Source organism: Talpa occidentalis, unplaced genomic scaffold (genome assembly GCF_014898055.3).
Source record: "Talpa occidentalis isolate TD23 unplaced genomic scaffold, MPIMG_talOcc4v2.1 talOcc4.11, whole genome shotgun sequence".
Classification (NCBI taxonomy): domain Eukaryota; kingdom Metazoa; phylum Chordata; class Mammalia; order Eulipotyphla; family Talpidae; genus Talpa; species Talpa occidentalis.
Genome location: NW_023601104.1, coordinates 99,921,851 through 99,940,305, shown reverse-complemented (window position 1 = coordinate 99,940,305; position 18,455 = coordinate 99,921,851). Strand labels below are relative to the sequence as shown.

The 18,455-nt window shown below is 50.2% G+C and overlaps 1 protein-coding gene across 1 annotated transcript in view; it reads left to right on the top strand.

The window, feature by feature from the left end:
• The window catches only part of SLC24A4 (solute carrier family 24 member 4), a 129,959-nt gene extending 111,938 nt beyond the window's left edge, over positions 1-18,021 (top strand). The window contains exons 13-17 of the mRNA XM_037504026.2: positions 3,750-3,916; positions 5,998-6,112; positions 10,094-10,206; positions 10,446-10,511; positions 11,553-18,021. Coding sequence (XP_037359923.1) covers positions 3,750-3,916; positions 5,998-6,112; positions 10,094-10,206; positions 10,446-10,511; positions 11,553-11,705 — 614 coding nt within the window. The 3' untranslated portion in view covers positions 11,706-18,021. The remainder of the gene's footprint in view (positions 1-3,749; positions 3,917-5,997; positions 6,113-10,093; positions 10,207-10,445; positions 10,512-11,552) is intronic.
• The last annotated feature ends 434 nt before the right edge of the window (positions 18,022-18,455 follow it).

The window sequence follows — 18,455 nt, the reverse complement described above, 5'->3', positions numbered from 1 at the left end:
CCCCAGCTCTTGTATGCATAATAAATCTTAAAATCAAAAAACACAGCTACAGAAGGGATCTGGTGGAGCATTGTCTTTAGTGGGCGGTGAGATGTGCCCGCTGGATGGGGCAGATCAGGATAGATCTCTAAACCTGACCCAAAACCCACACCAAGTGAAAAGACCAACACCGATGCAATTTGGTATCTGAAAAAATACCTGAATGATCCTTCTGCTGCTACCTCAGTGTATGTCTGCAGACAGCCCTGGGCATTTACTGTCTGGGGCTACGCACCTGCAGAGTACATTCTCCACTGGTGTACAGTCCTTTCTGGGAGTGCCCGATGCCTTCTCCGGCACCCTGGTCAGTCAGAATGGGCTGAAAAGGGAAGAGCCAGAATTTTTGCACAAACCAAGTAGGCAAACATTCTGCCATTCGTGCAAGGATTGCAAGTCACAGACAGGTGTGTGGAGAAAGACTAGGAAGGCAGATGCTTTTCTAGAAGCAGCATCTAAGATGAATGTATGGATAGACACTGACTTTGAGCTAACTGTATCCTCGTCTCATCAGCAGGCTGGGGTTTATTTTTCCTTAGTAATAGCCTTTTAGTGATTTAGGGTAATTCAAGCCCAGATGGAGTCAAAACAGTTATTGTCAGCCTACTCTCCAATTGCTGCTTTTTCTAATGAGATATAATACATATACCATAAAATCACCTTTATAAAGCCCATAATTTAATGGGTTTTAGTATCTTCCAAGTTGCACAACCATCACCACTATCCAATTCCAGAAAATTTTCATTACCCCAGAAAGAAACTCCAGACCATGATCAGTCACTTCCCATTTCCCTCCTTCTGATCCTCCATCTCCTGGCAAGAACTTTCTACTTCTGTCTCTGGAGTTGCCTATTCCTGACATTCCATGTAAATGGATGGCCTTTTGTGACTGGCTTCTTTCATTTTGCATTGTTTTCTAGGTTCATCCATATAGTTTGCATCAGTACTTATTCCTTTTTAATGGGTGAATAATATTCCATTTCCTATAGACTACATTTTCTTTTTTTTTTTTTTAAGATTTATTTATTCATGCATACAAGAACTGGGGTACAGACCAGAGGTGCTGGGGGTAAGAGGATTCACCAGAGACAGAGTGGGGAGCAGAACAGGCAGATCTACTGAAATCACTGCTGAGGGGAGCAGTGGGCAAGACAGGAGAGGTCTGCTGCGCCATGTGGGTAGCTCCCTGGCCGGCCTGGGATCAAACTTGTGCTGCAGAGGCTGCATAGTGCTGTGCTTAACCCTTGTGCCACCAGGGAAGCCCTGGACTACATTTTCTTCATTCATCACTTGATGGATACCGTAGATCGTCTCTACTTCATGGCTATTGCGAATAATGCTGCTATGAACATCAGTACGAGTTTTTGTGTGGCTAGAATGATGAGCTGCCAGAATGTTTTCCAAGTGGCTTACCAGTTTATGCCCCCCCCCACCCAGCAGTGTATGAGGGTTCCCATTTTCCTGCATCTTCCCCAAAGCTTGTTATTATCTAGCTCCCTATAGTCATACCTGTGGGGGGTGAAGTAGTCTTGATTCGCATTTTCCTAATGATTAAAGATGTTGAACAGCTTTCCACATGCTTACTTGCCATTTGCATGTCTTGTTTGGAAAACTCTTCATTCCTTTGCCTTTTTGGTTTGATTTTTAATTGTTGAGTTGTCAATTTTCTTTATATATTCTGGGCATTAGGCCTTGACGTGATTTGCAGATATTTTCTCCTGTTCTGTGGGTTGTCAGCCTCCCATGGGTCTCTCCCCATGTCTCTTTCAAGTGTCTCCTTCCTTGTCCCCCAAGTTGCTGGGGCATGTCCAGGGCTGAGCAGGAGACATGTCTTCTTCACACGTCTCTGCTCCACATGCGTCTCCAAGTCTCCCTCCAGCCTTCTCTCCCAAGTCCTCTCTAGCGTCCCCTTGCTGCTCAGCTCCACCCCTTCCTTCGGTGGGGCAGGGAACTTGGAACCTCCCCTTTCCATGGGGATGACGCTGTTGTAGCGCCAAGGAAAAGGCTGTTCATGCTGGGTGAGTTCCGACACAGGTGAAGTAAGATCGCTTTGAAAGTGGGGTCTGACAGGACCCCACCAAACAGGTCAAATAATGGCAGTTCTCTGGCAATGAACTTAGAGGGAACTCAGCCAGCCCTGCCCCTCTGCTGGATGCCAAACTGCTGGTTCAAGGCCACTCTAGAGCTAATGAGAGAGAATGAAATTAGGACAAGTTAAAGCATCATAAAGCTCCCTGTTCTTAAAGAGACCCAGCTTATTTTCTTAACCAGACACTGAATTGCTGTAAGCCTTTGGTTAATTTCCAGAGTACTGAAAAATGTTTATTCTCACCATTTTTGCTGGTGTTCTCATTGCTTTTTGGAGGATTTTTAGATGTCCTTCCTCCATTTCATTGGCATCGCCAGCAAGCCGGTTTCGCGCTTCTAGGTACACACTGTGTTCAGTGGCTTATGTTTCCACTCAGTGGCTGATCCAGGCCACTTTTCTTTAGCTGGAGGAAATGAATTCTTTCTGAATTCACGTGGTAGGGGCCAGTGAGGTTGTACTGAAAGCGTGCAAACCTGGAGAAGGGGGTGACTGGTTTGTGGGTCCCTATCCATCCTCTCTGCTTGAGAACAAAAAATAAGACCCTAAAACAGAAATGAAAAAGGAGCTTAGCAAAAGGACTTGTTTCCATAGATAGTGCAAAGAGAGAGAGAGAAAGAGAGAGAGAGAGTTGGCGAGGTATGGATGCAGCAAGGGTCGCCGCAGGACGATGTTATCTATCCCACCAGTGTCAACTGGCCAGAGAGCAGCGTACACACCATGGGGTGTGGTGTGAAACCAAGGGCCAGTGTTTACCAACGTGCAGTCTGGTTCTCTTCCCCTTTCATAGTGGCGACACAGCTCACTCTCCTTCCCAGTAGCCTTCTCTTCAGGAATTCTGGTTCACAGCGTGCTGGGAGTTGTCGTGCAAGGCATCTGCAATGTTGGCGACACAGAAATGGGGGTGGCATCTGGAAAGTACTGTGCTCATGATGAGCATCTCACCTTGCCAGCCTTCTTTAACAATACCTGCCTGCCAGGGCACTCACATTTTAGTTCTGTGTCTGCCACAGGCTGAGTGTGTGACCTTGGAGCAAAAGAGCTGAGATTTCCAAAGCACCGACTGTGTGCAGAGCTCCATGTGCTGGGTTTTGCGTGTACATTGGTTCATGCCTTTCTTGCGACAACTAAGGAAGCATTAAAGGTCCCATTTAACTGATGAAACTAAGAGGATGCAGAGTGCCTAGCACCGTGCCTGCTATGTGTGGCAAACATTCCCCATGTAGATTGTGAGTTGTTCTTACAGCTCTATTGTCAGAGGAGGGAGTGAGGAAGGGGGATGGCTCAGTGCCGCTTGAGTTCCAGCCCAGGACTGTCTGGTTGCAAAGCCCATCTGCACTCTGCGTCCCTATTCCAGCTCCCCAAGGCAAGTCCATTCTCTCTCTGAGTCTCACTTTCCTTTTCCTGTCAGATGAGGGATTCGGACTGACTGAAGTTGTTCAAACAACAAACGTCTACTGACTTATCTTGCTAAGATTGCTTCCAGAAGTCTGTGATTCTGCGAAGTCAGTGACTCAGTCATGTCTTCCTGTTTGGCTTGAAAAAATAAACCAGCAGGTGGACTAGCAGGTGTATAACCAGCTGTGTCTTTCTCTCCCCCCTCTGCCTGCACCCCATCCCATGGCAGAGTCGAGAGGAGACAAAGCCAAGTGGGTGTTCACCTGGCCCCTCATCTTCCTCCTGTGCATCACCATCCCCAACTGCAGCAAGCCCCGCTGGGAGAAGTTCTTCATGGTCACCTTCATCACCGCGACCCTGTGGATTGCTGTCTTCTCCTACCTGATGGTGTGGCTGGTGAGTGGTGCAGGGAAGAGGCTCAGTTTCCCTAAGTCACAGTCACCCTCTGTGAAATGGGGATGATTGTCATTATCTAATAACGTTATTGGGAGGATGACCTATGTCTGTTCAGGCGTCCTGCTCTGAGCTCCAGCACAGCGGGTGGTTCACGACTGCACATCGCAGGTGAAGGTTAAACTCCCATAGATGCCTCTGTGTGTGTGTGGGGGTGGGTGGGTGGGTGGGTGTTGGGGAGGAGCTGTAAATAAGTACTACTCAAACTCCCCCAGAAAAAGAATGGCAAGCAAAGGTAATTTAAAAAAAAGCCATGCCTTCAGTGAATTGAATTTTAAAATTTAAGCATTTGAGTAGGGTGAAAGGCCAGGTCATCTTCTCATTTGATGAAAGGATCCATTGACTTCTCCTGAAGCATTACAAGTTAAAAAGTATTTCGTGACATCTGAGTTGGTATGAAGATCAGATGAACAAAAGAAGAAAAATTTCCATCTCTGAATACTGAAAATAACTGTATTATTAAATCTGTTCTAATTAGCAGTGAGTTTGGACTTGCCATAATGCTCCCAACCCCATCACCTTGACTTATTAACCCCAGCCCTTGTCCTTAAGGCAGAGCAGCAGCTGATGGCATGGTGTGTGGCCTGGAGGAACCACCTTGCTGGGGTGTGCCTGCCTGTCATCTTGACCTTCAGCCAGCCTCGGTTTGGGGAAGGGACTGGCCTCCACAGGAAGTATAAAGACCACAGAGTCACATATTAACCTGACTTCTGCTAAAGCACACACCCTGGGACCATGCACTGACTTTCATTGTCCCCTGATGGGGCGCCAGGGGCAGTGATGGCACCCTGTGTATCCAGCACTGCTATTTGTTGGAAACTGTCCTTGGGAAATATCACAGTAAGATGACAACCCAGTGACATATACCCAAGACAGAGCGGTGGTGACAGACACACAGCCTTAGAGTAGGAAAGACTTGACTTGGAATTCCTAATTCATTGTTCACCAGCTTTGTGCCAGCCGGCGTTGTTACTAACTTCTTGGACCCTCAATTTCCCAAGGCATAAAATGGCACTTACCGCAGTGCCTCCTCATCCGTGGACGGTAAATTAGAGAAATAGTAGAACATCTGTTATACAGTAAGTGTCCAATAAATATTACTTTGTGCAGTGGTATTATAAGAACAAAATAAGAAAGCATGTCAGTATTCGAGCATGAGATTGATTAAATCTCTATAGCCAGACAATGGTACCTGTACATCAGTTTAAATTAATGTAGAAAAAAAAATCCCAAGAGCCCAACCAAATAATTGGGCAGAAAACACTTCTCTAAGGAAGACGTCCAGGTGGCCAGCGGGGACATGGGGAAGAGGTCATCGCCACTTGTCATCAGGAAAATGCAAATGAAGACCACATTTCACCCCTGAGAATGGCCTTTATCAAAAAGACCAAAAACAAGCGTTGGCGAGGATGTTGGGGGAAGGAAGGCTGGCCCAGCTGCTGTGGACGACAGTGTGGAGGCTCCTCAAAATGCTCAAAACAGATCTGCCATCCATCTCGCAATCCCTTTTCCGGGCATCTACCCAAAGAATGCAAAAATATTGATTTTGTATAGGAACATAGGCTACATGCGCCCCTCTGTTCAGTGCAGCACTACTTCTAATAGTTATGGGAACAACCTAATTGCCCAGGGGTGGATGATTAAATGAAGACGTGATAGGTACGTGGAATACTACTCAGCGATAAAAAAGAGATGAACTCTTGCCATTTGCAACAACATGAATGACTCTGGAGGGGATGATGCCAAGCAAAATAAGTCAGAAGGAGAAAGACAAAGGTTTCCCTTCTATGTGACTGTCTGTGGGTCTTGACAAATGGTAGGAGATTTTTAATTTTCATTTTACTTTGTTTTCTAAACTTTTATTACTCATTCATTATATCAGGGGAAAAAAGGACACTCAAAAGATATTTTAACATAAAACCATGTTCTAGATTTTTCTGTTGGTTACATTGTTACCAACACTCGGGGTGAGCACAATTTCCAGGGGTGCTCCTCTGTGAGTTCACGTTTCCCTCCTTCTGCAGGTGACTATAATTGGATACACACTGGGGATCCCTGACGTCATCATGGGCATCACTTTCCTGGCAGCGGGCACAAGTGTTCCAGACTGCATGGCCAGTTTAATTGTGGCGAGACAAGGTAGGACTCACGCTCACCCCCACTGCCATTAGCAGCCCCAGGCAACCTCTCACCACCGCCCCGGTTGTCACTCATGACTGACAGGTCCTGCCTCAGAAGCGCAGTGATGTCTGGGAACCCTCAGGTATTAGGTTCCCTCCATAGGGAGATGCCACCACGGTCCATTCACCAGACCCCCCAGACTTCTTCTAGCCCGTGGAGTAGTAATGAGATACACTCCGGTCCCAGGAGGGCAAAGTGGGAGATCCTATACCTCCAATATTTTCCTGTTCTTCAAAGCTCTAGAACATGTGTAATACCTGAGGGGATTTCTTTGGGGCGCCCTGAGTGACAGGTTTAGCAGGCTGAGCACCTGCTGCTTGATGGCAGAACGAAAGAGCCACAAAGAGCCGACTTCTCTTTCCTGTTTTCTTACTGCCGGGCGATAACATCCTTGCAGGGACTTTTACAGCTCCCCGCAGGTGAAAGTGTGGGGGTGCAGGGGAGCCGATGATGGAGTGAAATCTCAGAGGAGACGGGGAGGAGAGACGCGCTCGTGGAGAAAGTTGGTTTGGAAAGAGGGAGACGACATTTTAGCCTCCAAGAGAGCAGAAGGGGGTGACGCTGGGTGGCGGGTCCTGAGCAGGCGGGAGCTGAGGGAAGGAATGTGGGGGGTGTGGTCGGTGCAGCCTGGAGTCTTGCGGAGAATGTGAAGGCCTGGGGGCAGCACCTAAGGGGAACAGAAATCATTGTATGGTCTCTCGTGCGAGTGTGTTCAGGTCCTCACGAGATTATAACTAAAATACCGCGTGTAGGTGGCTCAGAACAACCAAAGTGGGTTATCTCCCGGGTCTGGAGGCTAGAAAGCCAAAATCGGGGTGTTGCCAGGGTCGTGCTCCTTCCAAATGCTCTTGGGGAAGACCAGCCCTGCCTTTGCCTCTTTCTAGCTTTTGGTAGAAAGCCCGGGCCGTGTCACTCCAGTCTCGGCCTCTGACTTCGTGCATGTGTCCAAACTTCCCTCTCGTGAGATCGCCGGGCATGGGGCGAGGGCCGTCCTGATTCGGGGTGACTCACCTTCGTTTGATAACAGCTTCAAAAACCCTATTTGCAAATTAGGTCCTGTGCACAGGTTCCACATAGACATGCTGTGGGGGTGGGGGTCCCTCCTCGACCCAGTGCAGTGAGGAAGAGGACAGTGACGAGCACCAGGGCCTGACGGACGTTCATTGGCATGAGCCTGGGTGGGATTCGGTCATATCAGCTCCAGGGACGAGATGAAAGGGGGCAGGTGCAGGCCAGGGGCGGGCGGGGTGGACACGGGCAGTGGCGGATGTGAAGCTCAAGCACCTGGCCCTGCGTCCAGGCTGAAGGTGGTGATGGCAGCAGGTTAAGGGCTGGGGAGGTTAAGCAGGCCCAGAGCTTGGGTTCTGCAGGAATAAGGGGCGGGTGGGGCCCTGGGGGAGGAGGCTGTCACTGTGAGCGCGTCCGGTGGAACTTAGAAGTGACTTCCTGCTGAGGAAGGACAGGGCCGGTGGGCGGAGTGTCCAGCTGGCATGGGGGGGCAGTGACGTGACCCACAGAGGCTCGGCAGACGTGGTTAGAGCAGGTCCTGACGACAGAGGACGCAGAAGCCTCGGTGGGGCGTCCACGCAGCCAGCTGTGACACGGGCGCCCTGCGACCCGGCTCCTTTGGTTGAAATCAGTCTCGGTGATAGTTCAGGAGCTTATTTCATAATCAAAGTGAGGCTTGGAACCCAGGCAGCCTGACAGACTCTGCTCGGTGACAACTGCTCAGACTATCACAAGTCTGAGGTGAGTTTATGTAGATGGGAAGAGTGAGTCACGGATGTCAAACTGCAATTATTCCTGGCCGGTTTCCCTCTTCTGGTCTTTCTCTGTACATCTAGATCTTTTGATTTCCTTAGTTACCTTGATGTAAAGAACTGTCCGTGCCATTTCTGCACAGAGGGCAGGTGCTGGGGCTTAATCACGGTCCTGATCTCTAAAGAATCCACCGGGGATACAGAGGCCAGGTGCCCCCTGTCTGACTGTCTTTATCCGGCGCCTTGGTCATTAGCGAGGGGGTGAAAGGTTGGCCCCACAGGCAGCAGATTCCTGCATAGCTGCCTCACAGAACATGACAGAGCCTGTTCTGACTTGAAGGCTGAGCAGCAGATGGCTTTACACTCTGCCTGCTCTGCCTGGAGTAGGGGTGGGGGTGTCCCCGGAACATCTCTAATAGGTTCACTCTTCCAAAAGTCTCACAGCTCCAGTGTGGTCCATGGTTGGCCACTTGGATTTTACCAGGGAGTTTGTGAGAAGTTCAGATTCTCGGGCCCCACCCAGACCCACAGATCCCAAACCTGCACCAGTCCCCTAGGGAAGTCTGCGCTCTTAAAGTTTGAGAACCGCCCCCAGAGATTCCTCAGAGGACAGCACCTGTGCGGAGAGGGCAGCAGAGGACAGCACCTGTGCGGAGAGGGCAGCGTCTGCGCAACTTGAGAAGCACCCCCTCCTCCCACACTGCAGCATCCTTCTGCCTCCCCACCTGTCCAGTCAGCACCTGCCTCCTCGCCAGTAATTAGTAGCTAGTTGGCAGAGATCGCTGCGCCGTCCTACACTGTGCAAGAGACTGAGACCCGGGGCGGTGGGCCGGGGACAGGCTGTCCCTCAGGGACTCAGCTGCCAGGATTCTGCAGGCACTCACGGCAGTGCTGGGGCAGGCGGGGGAGGGTTTGGCCCTGAATGTGAGCTGGTAAAAACAACAAGAGCAGGAGGAGGTGGTGACTTATACCTGCAGGGCAGGTGGTCAGAAGTGAGTCAGCTGTGCGGTGGCTGGTGCGAGTTACTTTGAGCTTCTCGCAATCACAGCCACGGCTCCAGGCACCGGTGGTCCAGACTCGTCATCCATGGACATTTGCCTCTGCGCCAGGTTATGACGGTCATGCCAAAGTAGGTTGAAGTGGCCAGGTTAGAACAGCATCTAGCCAGCGGCATATTTATAGAAGTTTGTTTTCTAACTTCCAATAGCCCTGAAGTGGTGAAATCCCTCAGACTGTGTGGCTGGCACGACACCGACAGTTGTGCTGAAAGGGTGACCACGGCATGGCCTGACCTCTAGAAGGCTGCTCGTCCATTTGAGGGAAAAGAGCTCACACTTCAGAAGCCACCAGGGCCGTAAAACCTGACACTCTATCATCCAAACCACGGTCCTTGGTGCCCTTGTCCGGGCCACAAGAACACACCATGGCAGAGAGGGACATGGGGCTGCCCCCAAACCTTGTGACCCTGGGCATATCCCAAACCTGTTCCATCACCTGCCATGTGCCAACAGTGTCCCCTCTCTCCCTGAGTGAGGAGGTGAAGCACATAGTAGGTCCCCAGAGAATGTTGGCTGATGAACCTGGCTGGAGAAACAATGGAGGCCCTTGTATTGGATCCCCAGGGCTTCCCTAACAAAGTTCCTCAAACTGAGAGGCATGAAGACAGACACTGTCTCTCAGTTCTAGAAGCTGGAAGTCCAAGGTCAGGTGTTGGCAGGGTTGGTTCTCCCCGGGGTGTGAGTGAGCTGTGAGTGGAGGGTCTGATCCAGGCCTCTTTCCTTGGCATGTGGATGACCATCTTCACCTTCATGTGCGTCCTCCCCTTACGCTGCTGGGCCCGAGTTCCCCTTTTTATAAGGACACCGGTCGTACTAGATGAGGGCCCACCCTAATGACCTCACTTTAGCTTGATTATCACCCTAAAGACCCTGGCTGCAAATAAGGGCATGTTCCGAGGTCCTGAGGGTTGGGACTTAAAAAGCATATGAATCTTGGTTGTTTCCCAGTTCAACCTGTAATAGGCCTTTGTAGACTTCATGTAGGGAGTGGGTTTGGGGTGCGTCATGAAGAAGGAATTCCTTTCTAAGAAGCAGCACTAGTAGAACAGCTGTGGGAAAGAAGTGGGGTTCCCAGCAACCTGCTCTTCATGAGACAGTTAGTTATTGATTGTCCCTTCCAGGCCTTGGCGACATGGCGGTCTCCAACACCATAGGAAGCAACGTGTTTGACATCCTAGTGGGACTCGGCATACCCTGGGGCCTGCAGACCATGGTTATTAATTACGGATCCACGGTAAGTTTCTCTGGGCTCCTTAGTAAGTGGATGGACACTGGGCCTGCACCTCACAGCCCGTGTCCTCAGACAAGCAACATCGAGACTTTGGTCCACACTGAGCTGCCCCCCGTGGCCGCACGTCACCAGGAATACCCACCATCCTTCCCACGTGGGAGGGAAAATCCCAAGCCCATTGAGTTCCCGGAATGAGGGGCCCTGAGCAGCCCAGAGGCTCAGACCTGTGTATGTTGTTTCAGGTGCGGATCAACAGCCGGGGGCTGGTCTACTCCGTGGTCCTGCTGCTGGGCTCCGTGGCACTCACCGTGAGTTTTTACAATACCCAGACAGGAGCCTCCTGCACACCTTATCTGATTCTGCCCGGTGTCTCTGATGGCTCCTCTCACTTCCCCCTGCTGATGAGGGGTAAAGCTGAGGAGACGTATAAATTGGTTAAAGATTTATTTATTTATTTATACATACAAGAGCTGGGGTGCAGGCCAGACATGTTGGGGGGGCAAGAGGATTCACCAGAGACAGAGTGGGGAGCAGAACAGATGATTTAGTGAAATCCACTGCTGAGGGGAGCAGCAGGGAGACGGGAGAGGTCTGCCTCACCATGTGGGTAGCTCCCTGCCTGGGGATCAAACTCGTGCTGCAGAGGCTGCAGATGGCGTCATAGTGCTGCTAACCCTTCAGGCCACCAGGGAGGCCCCAACATCTCCTTCTTTCTTGCTGCCCCTTCTGGTCCCCTCTCAGTGGTACTGTTACTAAGCAATAGGCTCACTGCCTGGTGCGCATAGAGGCCAAAATACCATGGCACCAGGTTTTAAAAAAAGGAGGTTTTATTGCAAATCAGTTGGCAAGAAGGCAGGAGGTAAATGGAAATGTCTCCCCTCTTAAGAAAGGGAAGGAGGTTATGAGGTATAGGTTCTGTAGGTATATAGGGCCAAGGTTGAGAACAAAGAGGTTAAATTGTTTTGGCTAAAGAGTGGGCAAATGGCAAAGAAACTGGACCCGACTGAAGTTCACTGGCTAGTTATAGCGCAGTTTGCACATGGAGAAGCATCGAGGCTTTTCTTCAGACAACTGTAGTTTTGAATTCCTGTTGGTGGCCTTTCGCCTCTGCATTTAGGTCTCCAGCCCATATGAGTGAGGACCGGCCAGCAGGGCTGGCCCAGGCGTGCTCCATTTCATCAGACAAGCCTGTAGGATTCATGTTGGTCAAACCAAGGCTAAGCCTGCAGCACCTCCACTCTTGTCCCCGTTTTGGAGAACGCTCTGGATTCATAACCTGTGTGGTTTTCCAGTGAACGTGCTTAGCGTGTTTTCCTGCCCCTGAGCCCATCCTTGCGCTCTCTCCCCAGGTCCTCGGCATCCATCTGAACAAGTGGAGGCTGGACCGGAAGCTGGGCGTCTACGTGCTGGTCCTCTACGCCATCTTCTTGTGCTTCTCCATAATGATAGAGTTTAATGTCTTCACCTTTGTCAACTTGCCCATGTGCCGAGAAGACGATTAAAGCTGAGCTGCTGCCCCTGGGAGCTGTTCTGGACGCTGTGGCCCTGATCCCCTCTCTCTCCCTGACCCCCCAAGTCTCCCGCATCGGCAGCTGCCCTCTTTCATACACTGGAAGAAGAGCCGTCGTGGTCTTTGGTCATGGGCCAGGCTGCTGGGCGCCCTCCTCATCCTGGGAGTTCTGCCCTCCCACCCCCAAGCAAGACTTGGGGTGCTCTCTGAGCAGCTTCGCAGGCCTCTGAGCTGCCAGCCGAGGGGATGTGGTGTGTCTCATCATCTCTCTCGGACACTTTTGCCAGAAGGACTTCTGTGTGCGGTTGGTCTTTGTGCTGCACAGCGGCCGAGAAATGCGGTTGTTGGTGAACACAAGGTTTTCCGGGCAAGTGCAAAACAGGAGTGTTGTCCTCCAGAGTTGTCCCTGGGCCAGGGGGTGTGTCCCTCAGGCGGCCTGTGGGACTTACTCGGAGCCTCCGACTTCTGCTGGAAGCACTCCCCATTTGGAGGGGCCAGGCCTCAACCTGTGGGGCGTGGGGTTTGGACGACAAACATGCCACCCCTTTTGTGGGCAAAATTGCAAGAATGGAAACCACTTTTCAGAGCAGAAAAGAGAAAAACAGGTGAATATTCTCGCTCTGACTGATGCATTCAGAGAATGAGCAGTGAAATATTAAAAATTAAATGTCCTACAGGTCATCATACTTGAAAAATACCATTCCTTAGAAAAAGGACCAGTGTGGGGACCCAAACAAGGTAACGCTTATGGGAAGGGAATCTGGTGTGTACCGCGTGGCGTGGACACTAAGACGCGTGGTTGGAATACAAGCCAGTGAAGGACTCACATGGAAGGGACACCCACTCAGGGACACTGCGCCATGGAGGTGACAGCTGTACCTACCAGACCTTCCCGGCCATGCGTGCGACCAGGCGGTTTGGGTGTGTCATGTCTTTGTTAATGCTCTGTCTCCGAACCACCTAGTTGAAAGACCCAGTTGCTTATATGCCCAACAAATCTCACAGCCTGCTGAGCTGGAAAGTGCCGGAAGTAATGCTTAATGACAAGAGGAGAGATTTCCTGAAAAACAATGAATTGTTTTCTGGTTAGCTGGAGGCGAGTATGAAAACCCTAACTTGGAATTTTTAGAGCTGTTTCTTGAACCTTCTAGTTTGCTGCACATGAAAAGCCAAGTCTGGGAGGCTGATTCCAAGCTAGATAGGAAAATATTAAACCATTTCCGATTGCTTCATAGCTCTCAAATCTATATTAAAGAGATTTATGAACACAAAACCATTCGTGGTTTCTAAAAGAAAGCACAATTAATTTTATATAGAGGTTTTTTTTATTTTTTTAATGTTTCTATTGTAAAAGTCTATCCAATTTGATGCACTTTTATTATTGGGGTATTTTGCACGGAACACTGGATGGGAACAGCCCAGGAGGGTGTGAGGAAGGAAGGTTTTTAGCATTCACCAGCCGTTAGTCCCGGTGGTGAGCTGCTAATTGCTTCCTGAGACACAAAGGTAGTGACCCACGCTGGACTTCACAGCTGTGCTCTGGAAGGTGCAGCGCCTGCCTTTCAGAAGGAGGAAGCAGTCAAGCTTGTGTCCTGTCAGTTTCCTTTAGCTTGAGGCTAAGGCAGGACAGGCATCTGTTCTGGATCCGAATCAGTGTTAGTAGCTACACCAAGTTGAGGTTTCTCTTTTTGTTGCTCTGCCTGCAGAGTGGGCCCAGCAGCCTTCAAGTTGAGGATGGTGCAATGATCTGAGTGGGAGGCCAGGGAACCTGAAGGGTCATTGGTGTAAACTGGAGATGCCAGGGGGGTTGAAGGCCTCAGGACCATTCTGTGTCTCCCAGCACAGCTGACCTAGTCCTCTCCGTCTCATAGACTCATCCAGGCTTCCAAGTGCATCTGTCTGTTCTGATTCTCAAACTGCCCTATGATCTTTAACAACAAATTTCGTCTTAGGTCCCGGTGAGTGATTCTGGTCAATGGCCAGCAAGTAGCTGAGCAGGCCCCAAGCTCCAGGTCCTCAGCCCTCCCAGCTCAGCCAGTTTAGATGGGTTACACGGGTAGGCCACCCTTTGGTGGGGCCAGGTGTAGTTATGCCTTTGTCCTTGTGGTTGGCTTCTATTGTTTAAGTCAGAACTTCATCAGATATTTAATTAATTCACAGTTATTTAATTTTATTTAATTAACTCAGTTATTTAATTAACTCACATTCATACCCGAGTATCTATCCCCATTCGATCATTGCTCCATTTTTTTCCTGATACAGACCAAAAACTAGATGGACCCCCAGTGATGTCCCCACTGGCGCTGACGTCTCAAAATCTTCACGTAGTTTTCAGAGAACGCATCCCGATTACCCACCTCTTCCTCAGCGACTCCAGCTGAGATTTAAAGTATACCACAGCTACAGTTTGAGACTAAAAAATATTTCTAGTGTGTAGAGCATTCCTCGTGGCTAATTCTCCTAGGACTTGAATGTGCCAATGTGACTTCCTTAAGGGATCTAAGCATCTATTGTATCTAGGAAACTATATATACACTGTAGGTGAAAATGTCTCTTTTTTAACTAAATATTTTTCCACCACAAGTTTGAAGAGTTGCTTGATTAATTAGACCTTCACTTTAAAATAATGCTTTCCTCGCTATGCAGGATTACTTCCTTTATTTTATTCCTGAAGCTAATTAGCATGGGGTAATTACTCTGCTGCAAAAAATAGACAGTTAAGACGAAATAAATTTAGCTCTTCTAATTGGGGGCAGAAAAGAAAAAAAAAAAATCACTACATTCAGAAGATGTCTCTAGAAGCAAGAGCAGGTAGTTCTGGTTTGGGCCTGTCCTCACCGGCACAGCGGGGTCAGGGCTAGGTGCGTGGCGGTGCCCTGAGAACCTGGTCCTGGAGGGAGGTTTGGGGTCAGCGGCAGTGAGACCATGGTCAGGGGCACTAGAGCACCTCAGAGTTGTCCCCTCCACCTCTCCTCTAACCCCCAGTCTGCTGGCCCCTATGAGTTTGCACCTCTTCTTTATCGCCTGCCTGTTAGGACTGTCTTGACTGTGTCAATCCCCTGCCTTTACAGCCTGAGCAGCTGAGAAGCCACTAACCCTCCTGGGTAGGCCAGGTGGGGCATTTGTCACTCCTGGGCAGTGCTGCAGACCCCCTCCTGGGCTGCCCCCTCTGGCTTTGCAAGGCTTATGGTGTCAGCAGGAGATCACCAGATCCAGAGATCACCAGACCCCACAAACAGGCTGGAAATCTAGACAGGATGTGTGTGGGGAGCTCCTTACAACACCCTTTGCTCTGGGCGTTTCTCTGCTCCGAGTCCCAGGGCCTCTCCCATCTCCTCCAGGTGGGAGTGGACAAAGGGGCATGGACTGTGAGGGTGGCTGTCCCCCGTCCCAGGAAGATCTGGGGAGAGTCACAGCTTCAGCGAGGAAGCTGCTTTCCATGGGCAGGAGGGGAGTGGCAGGGGGTGAAGGTGCTGAGCAGTGTGGCCCTGCTGCCACGTGGGGCCATTACCCCTGAGAATCAGCAGCAGAGAAGTTGCTGCTGCTAACAGGACTGCCACCCTCCCTGGGCCCTGCTGCTGGGGGGCAGGGGAGGGGCAGGGAGGAAGGTGCTGGCTCTTCTCTCCCACCCCCACCTTCCTTCCCTTGTGGGCTGAGTTCCTCCCTGGCTGTGCTGTGTATGGGGCAGGCACTCAGCAAAAGTTTGTAGCTGCCATAAACAAAAAGAACTCGCTCCCTAGGGTGAAAATCTTTGCATTGTTCTCACAGGCTATTATTTAAATATTCCTGGTCTTGCTGATGCCTCTGACCAGGACCTCTGGGTGAGTTTCCTTCCCTGGGGGCAGTTAGCTGAGGCCTCCAGGGCACCTGAGAGGGTCCATGTCTCAGCAACCTCATCGCTGCATGTGCCCCTAGAAAATTCCAGGTGTTTCTAAAAGTGCTGCCTGGGCAGCTTTGGGATGACAGGAAGTCTGTTATCCCTCATCCCATCCTGGACCCGCAATGCTGCCTCTGTGCCCTCCCCCCTCTCTCTGGATTCTCCCAGAGCTCCTGAGCACCCCACCAGGAGTAAATCTTACTCTCTGGCATGTCTGATTTCATGAGGGGCACGTGAACCCCTCAAACGTGAAGCCTCCCTTGGGGCCATCTCAAAGCATGGAGAAGGGCCCCCACTGTGTCACTCATGCGGGTGGTGGAACGAGGGTGTCTTTCCATGGTCCAGCCCACCACAGACTGGACTTGGTTTTGCCCACTGGCCTGGGTGGGGGAGGGGGCGCTCTCCCTGCTGCGCAGAGAACCCGGGGCACAGTCCATGGGGATAGAGATTTAAGGTGTCAAGTTGTTCCATTTGCTTCTTAATAAGAAAAACTAAGTCAAGATACTAGTTCTGTGCTTCACCGTGGCCTGGAGGCTGACAGGAGAACGTCCCACCTGCTTGGTGGTTTGGGGCTTTGGTTATTTTACGGGGATTTTGAAAATTCTAATTTTATTTTTCAAAGGGAAATGACTTCAGGCTGCGCTGTCTCTGCTAAGGTTGCCCTGTCCCTGCTAACCCCTCATGCACTGCCAGGGCTGGCGACTGTGCTGCGTGTCATCTCACCATCTCTCACCTCCTACCTAGTGCGTCGGAGGCCATCTGTTTGTCTAAGTGGTGTATTTTTCACACACTCCTTAGCAGGACCTGAAAGCATCCTCTCAGGTGGAGGAAAATGTTGTCTGTCTCGTGCCCTGGTACAGGACTGGGGGCCAGGGGCGGTGCCCCAAGAGTGAAATCACCCTGTACCTAGCTAGGTGACAGTGGAGCCCTTGGGGGTGCAAGCCTGGGATTGGCTGCTCTTGATCAAAAGCCTGATGACAGATCGAGGCGTGCTCTGCCCCGCGTCCCCCTGTTGCCAGCAGTCAAACAGTCGCTTTTTATGCAGCATGTCGCTTGGGACTTTTCCATGGTTGAAGCCAATAAAATTCTTAATCCTGGAGAAAGTAGGTAATTTTCCCATCTCACCACTGGAAAACTTTTTTGTAGGCTCTCAAGAGAGGCAGTGTTTGCTTTCTAGTTGCGTGGTTTGGGCATAGTCAGCCTCTGTGCGTACACGGAGGGACCCAGGGCTCCCTGCACCTACTCCAGAAACTCCCACGGCGGGAATTCCCGCGCATCCAGGCAGGCGCACAGTCCCCTTGCAACTGGGAATGATCAGGGTGTGAGCGTGGCAGTTCTGTTTTTCCAAATATTCTAGTGTGTTCTCTGCTGGCTGCTGGGGCATCCCATGCCTTTCAGAGGCCTCTTTTCAGGAGGGGAGGTGCTGATCACCTCCTGGAGCTTCCTCCATTGGCTTGGACCAAGCATATTGGGGAACCCAGTGGGCAGAGCTGTGGCTGAGCAACTGTGTCTGGTCCTTGGGGATCCCCCTTAGGAGACTGCTCGTCTGGGCCACCAGTTCAGGGCACACCCTCCCTGTCCAGCGTCCTCTGAGTGTGTCCGGCATCCAGCCGCTCGCGGCCATGAATAGTTGCCGGGTGTTCAAACACAAAGAGACCTTTGTTACCTAGAGCGGAAAGAGGCTGCCAGCCAGATGGGGCCAGGTCCATGGGCAGAGGCAGAAGCTGCCAAAAAAGGGGCCCGGCCAAGAGAGGCCAGGTACCCCAGATACAGCCAGGCTGGGCATGACTTCTACAGGGTTATTGGATCTTCCTGGGGCCCAGCTGTGACTTACCAGATGGCAGGTAGATAGAACCAGCGGGCTGTTGTGTGGAGCAAGAACCCCCTTAAAACAACCCAAACCAAGAACTTGTGGGGCTGATACCTATCCCTGAGCCCCCCACAAGACATTGCCAGCATGTTGGGCCCAATGCCGCCATCTTTGTTCATTCTCTCTCATAGACAATGCAGGAGCAATGAGTTGAAAAGTTGTAAATAATAAATATATTTATCCCACTATTTATTTTTTCAAGAACTGTGACCTCCTGCACTGTGAATGCTCTGTGATATGAGATTCTTAGTTTAATAAAACTGTCATAAAAATTTGAATGAATTGCTATTATTGGTTACTAAACACTGGCATGAGTTTATTTTTATTGTGAAGACGAATCTAGAGTAAATATGAACTAAATCTTTATAAGAAATCTAGCAGTCAGTATTGTAATGCAATATATCAAAATCTGTACACTGTCAATAAAATAAATGAGCACAAGTTGTCTTTCTATAGAGCTTCCATTCGTGTATAATAGACACATCCTATTTGTATTTTTTGAGAGAATTCTTTCCACTGGAACAACAGCCATTTGGAACCATTTCTATTTGCATATCAAGAAAAATAAACTTCAAAAAGGATGAGGGTCGGAGCTTTTTAATTATAGTGATTAGTAATGAATCAAACAAAGCAGAAGTCTTATAACTTATCTTGAGTAGCGTGAATGAGTCCAGAACGACCCTTCCCTACCCCCATTAGCAAGGCCAGCTTTACGGGCCTGGGACCCGTGCCATCACCCAGACCCCCACATTCAGCAGGACCCCCAGACTTGCTTGTTAACATCTTCAAATTTTTAATGACAGTTTTTAAAGGGGTGCCCATGTTTCCATTTGTATTGGGCCCTGCAAATTATGTTGTTGGTCCTTCTCATCAGGAATAAGATTGTGCCATCAGCTCTTGTGCCAGGGGAAGCTGAGATTGAGGGGCAGGGTTCTGGTTAATTCCTCCATTCTATGTTCCCAGAGTCTCAGCTGCTTCCGAGCCGCCACAAAACC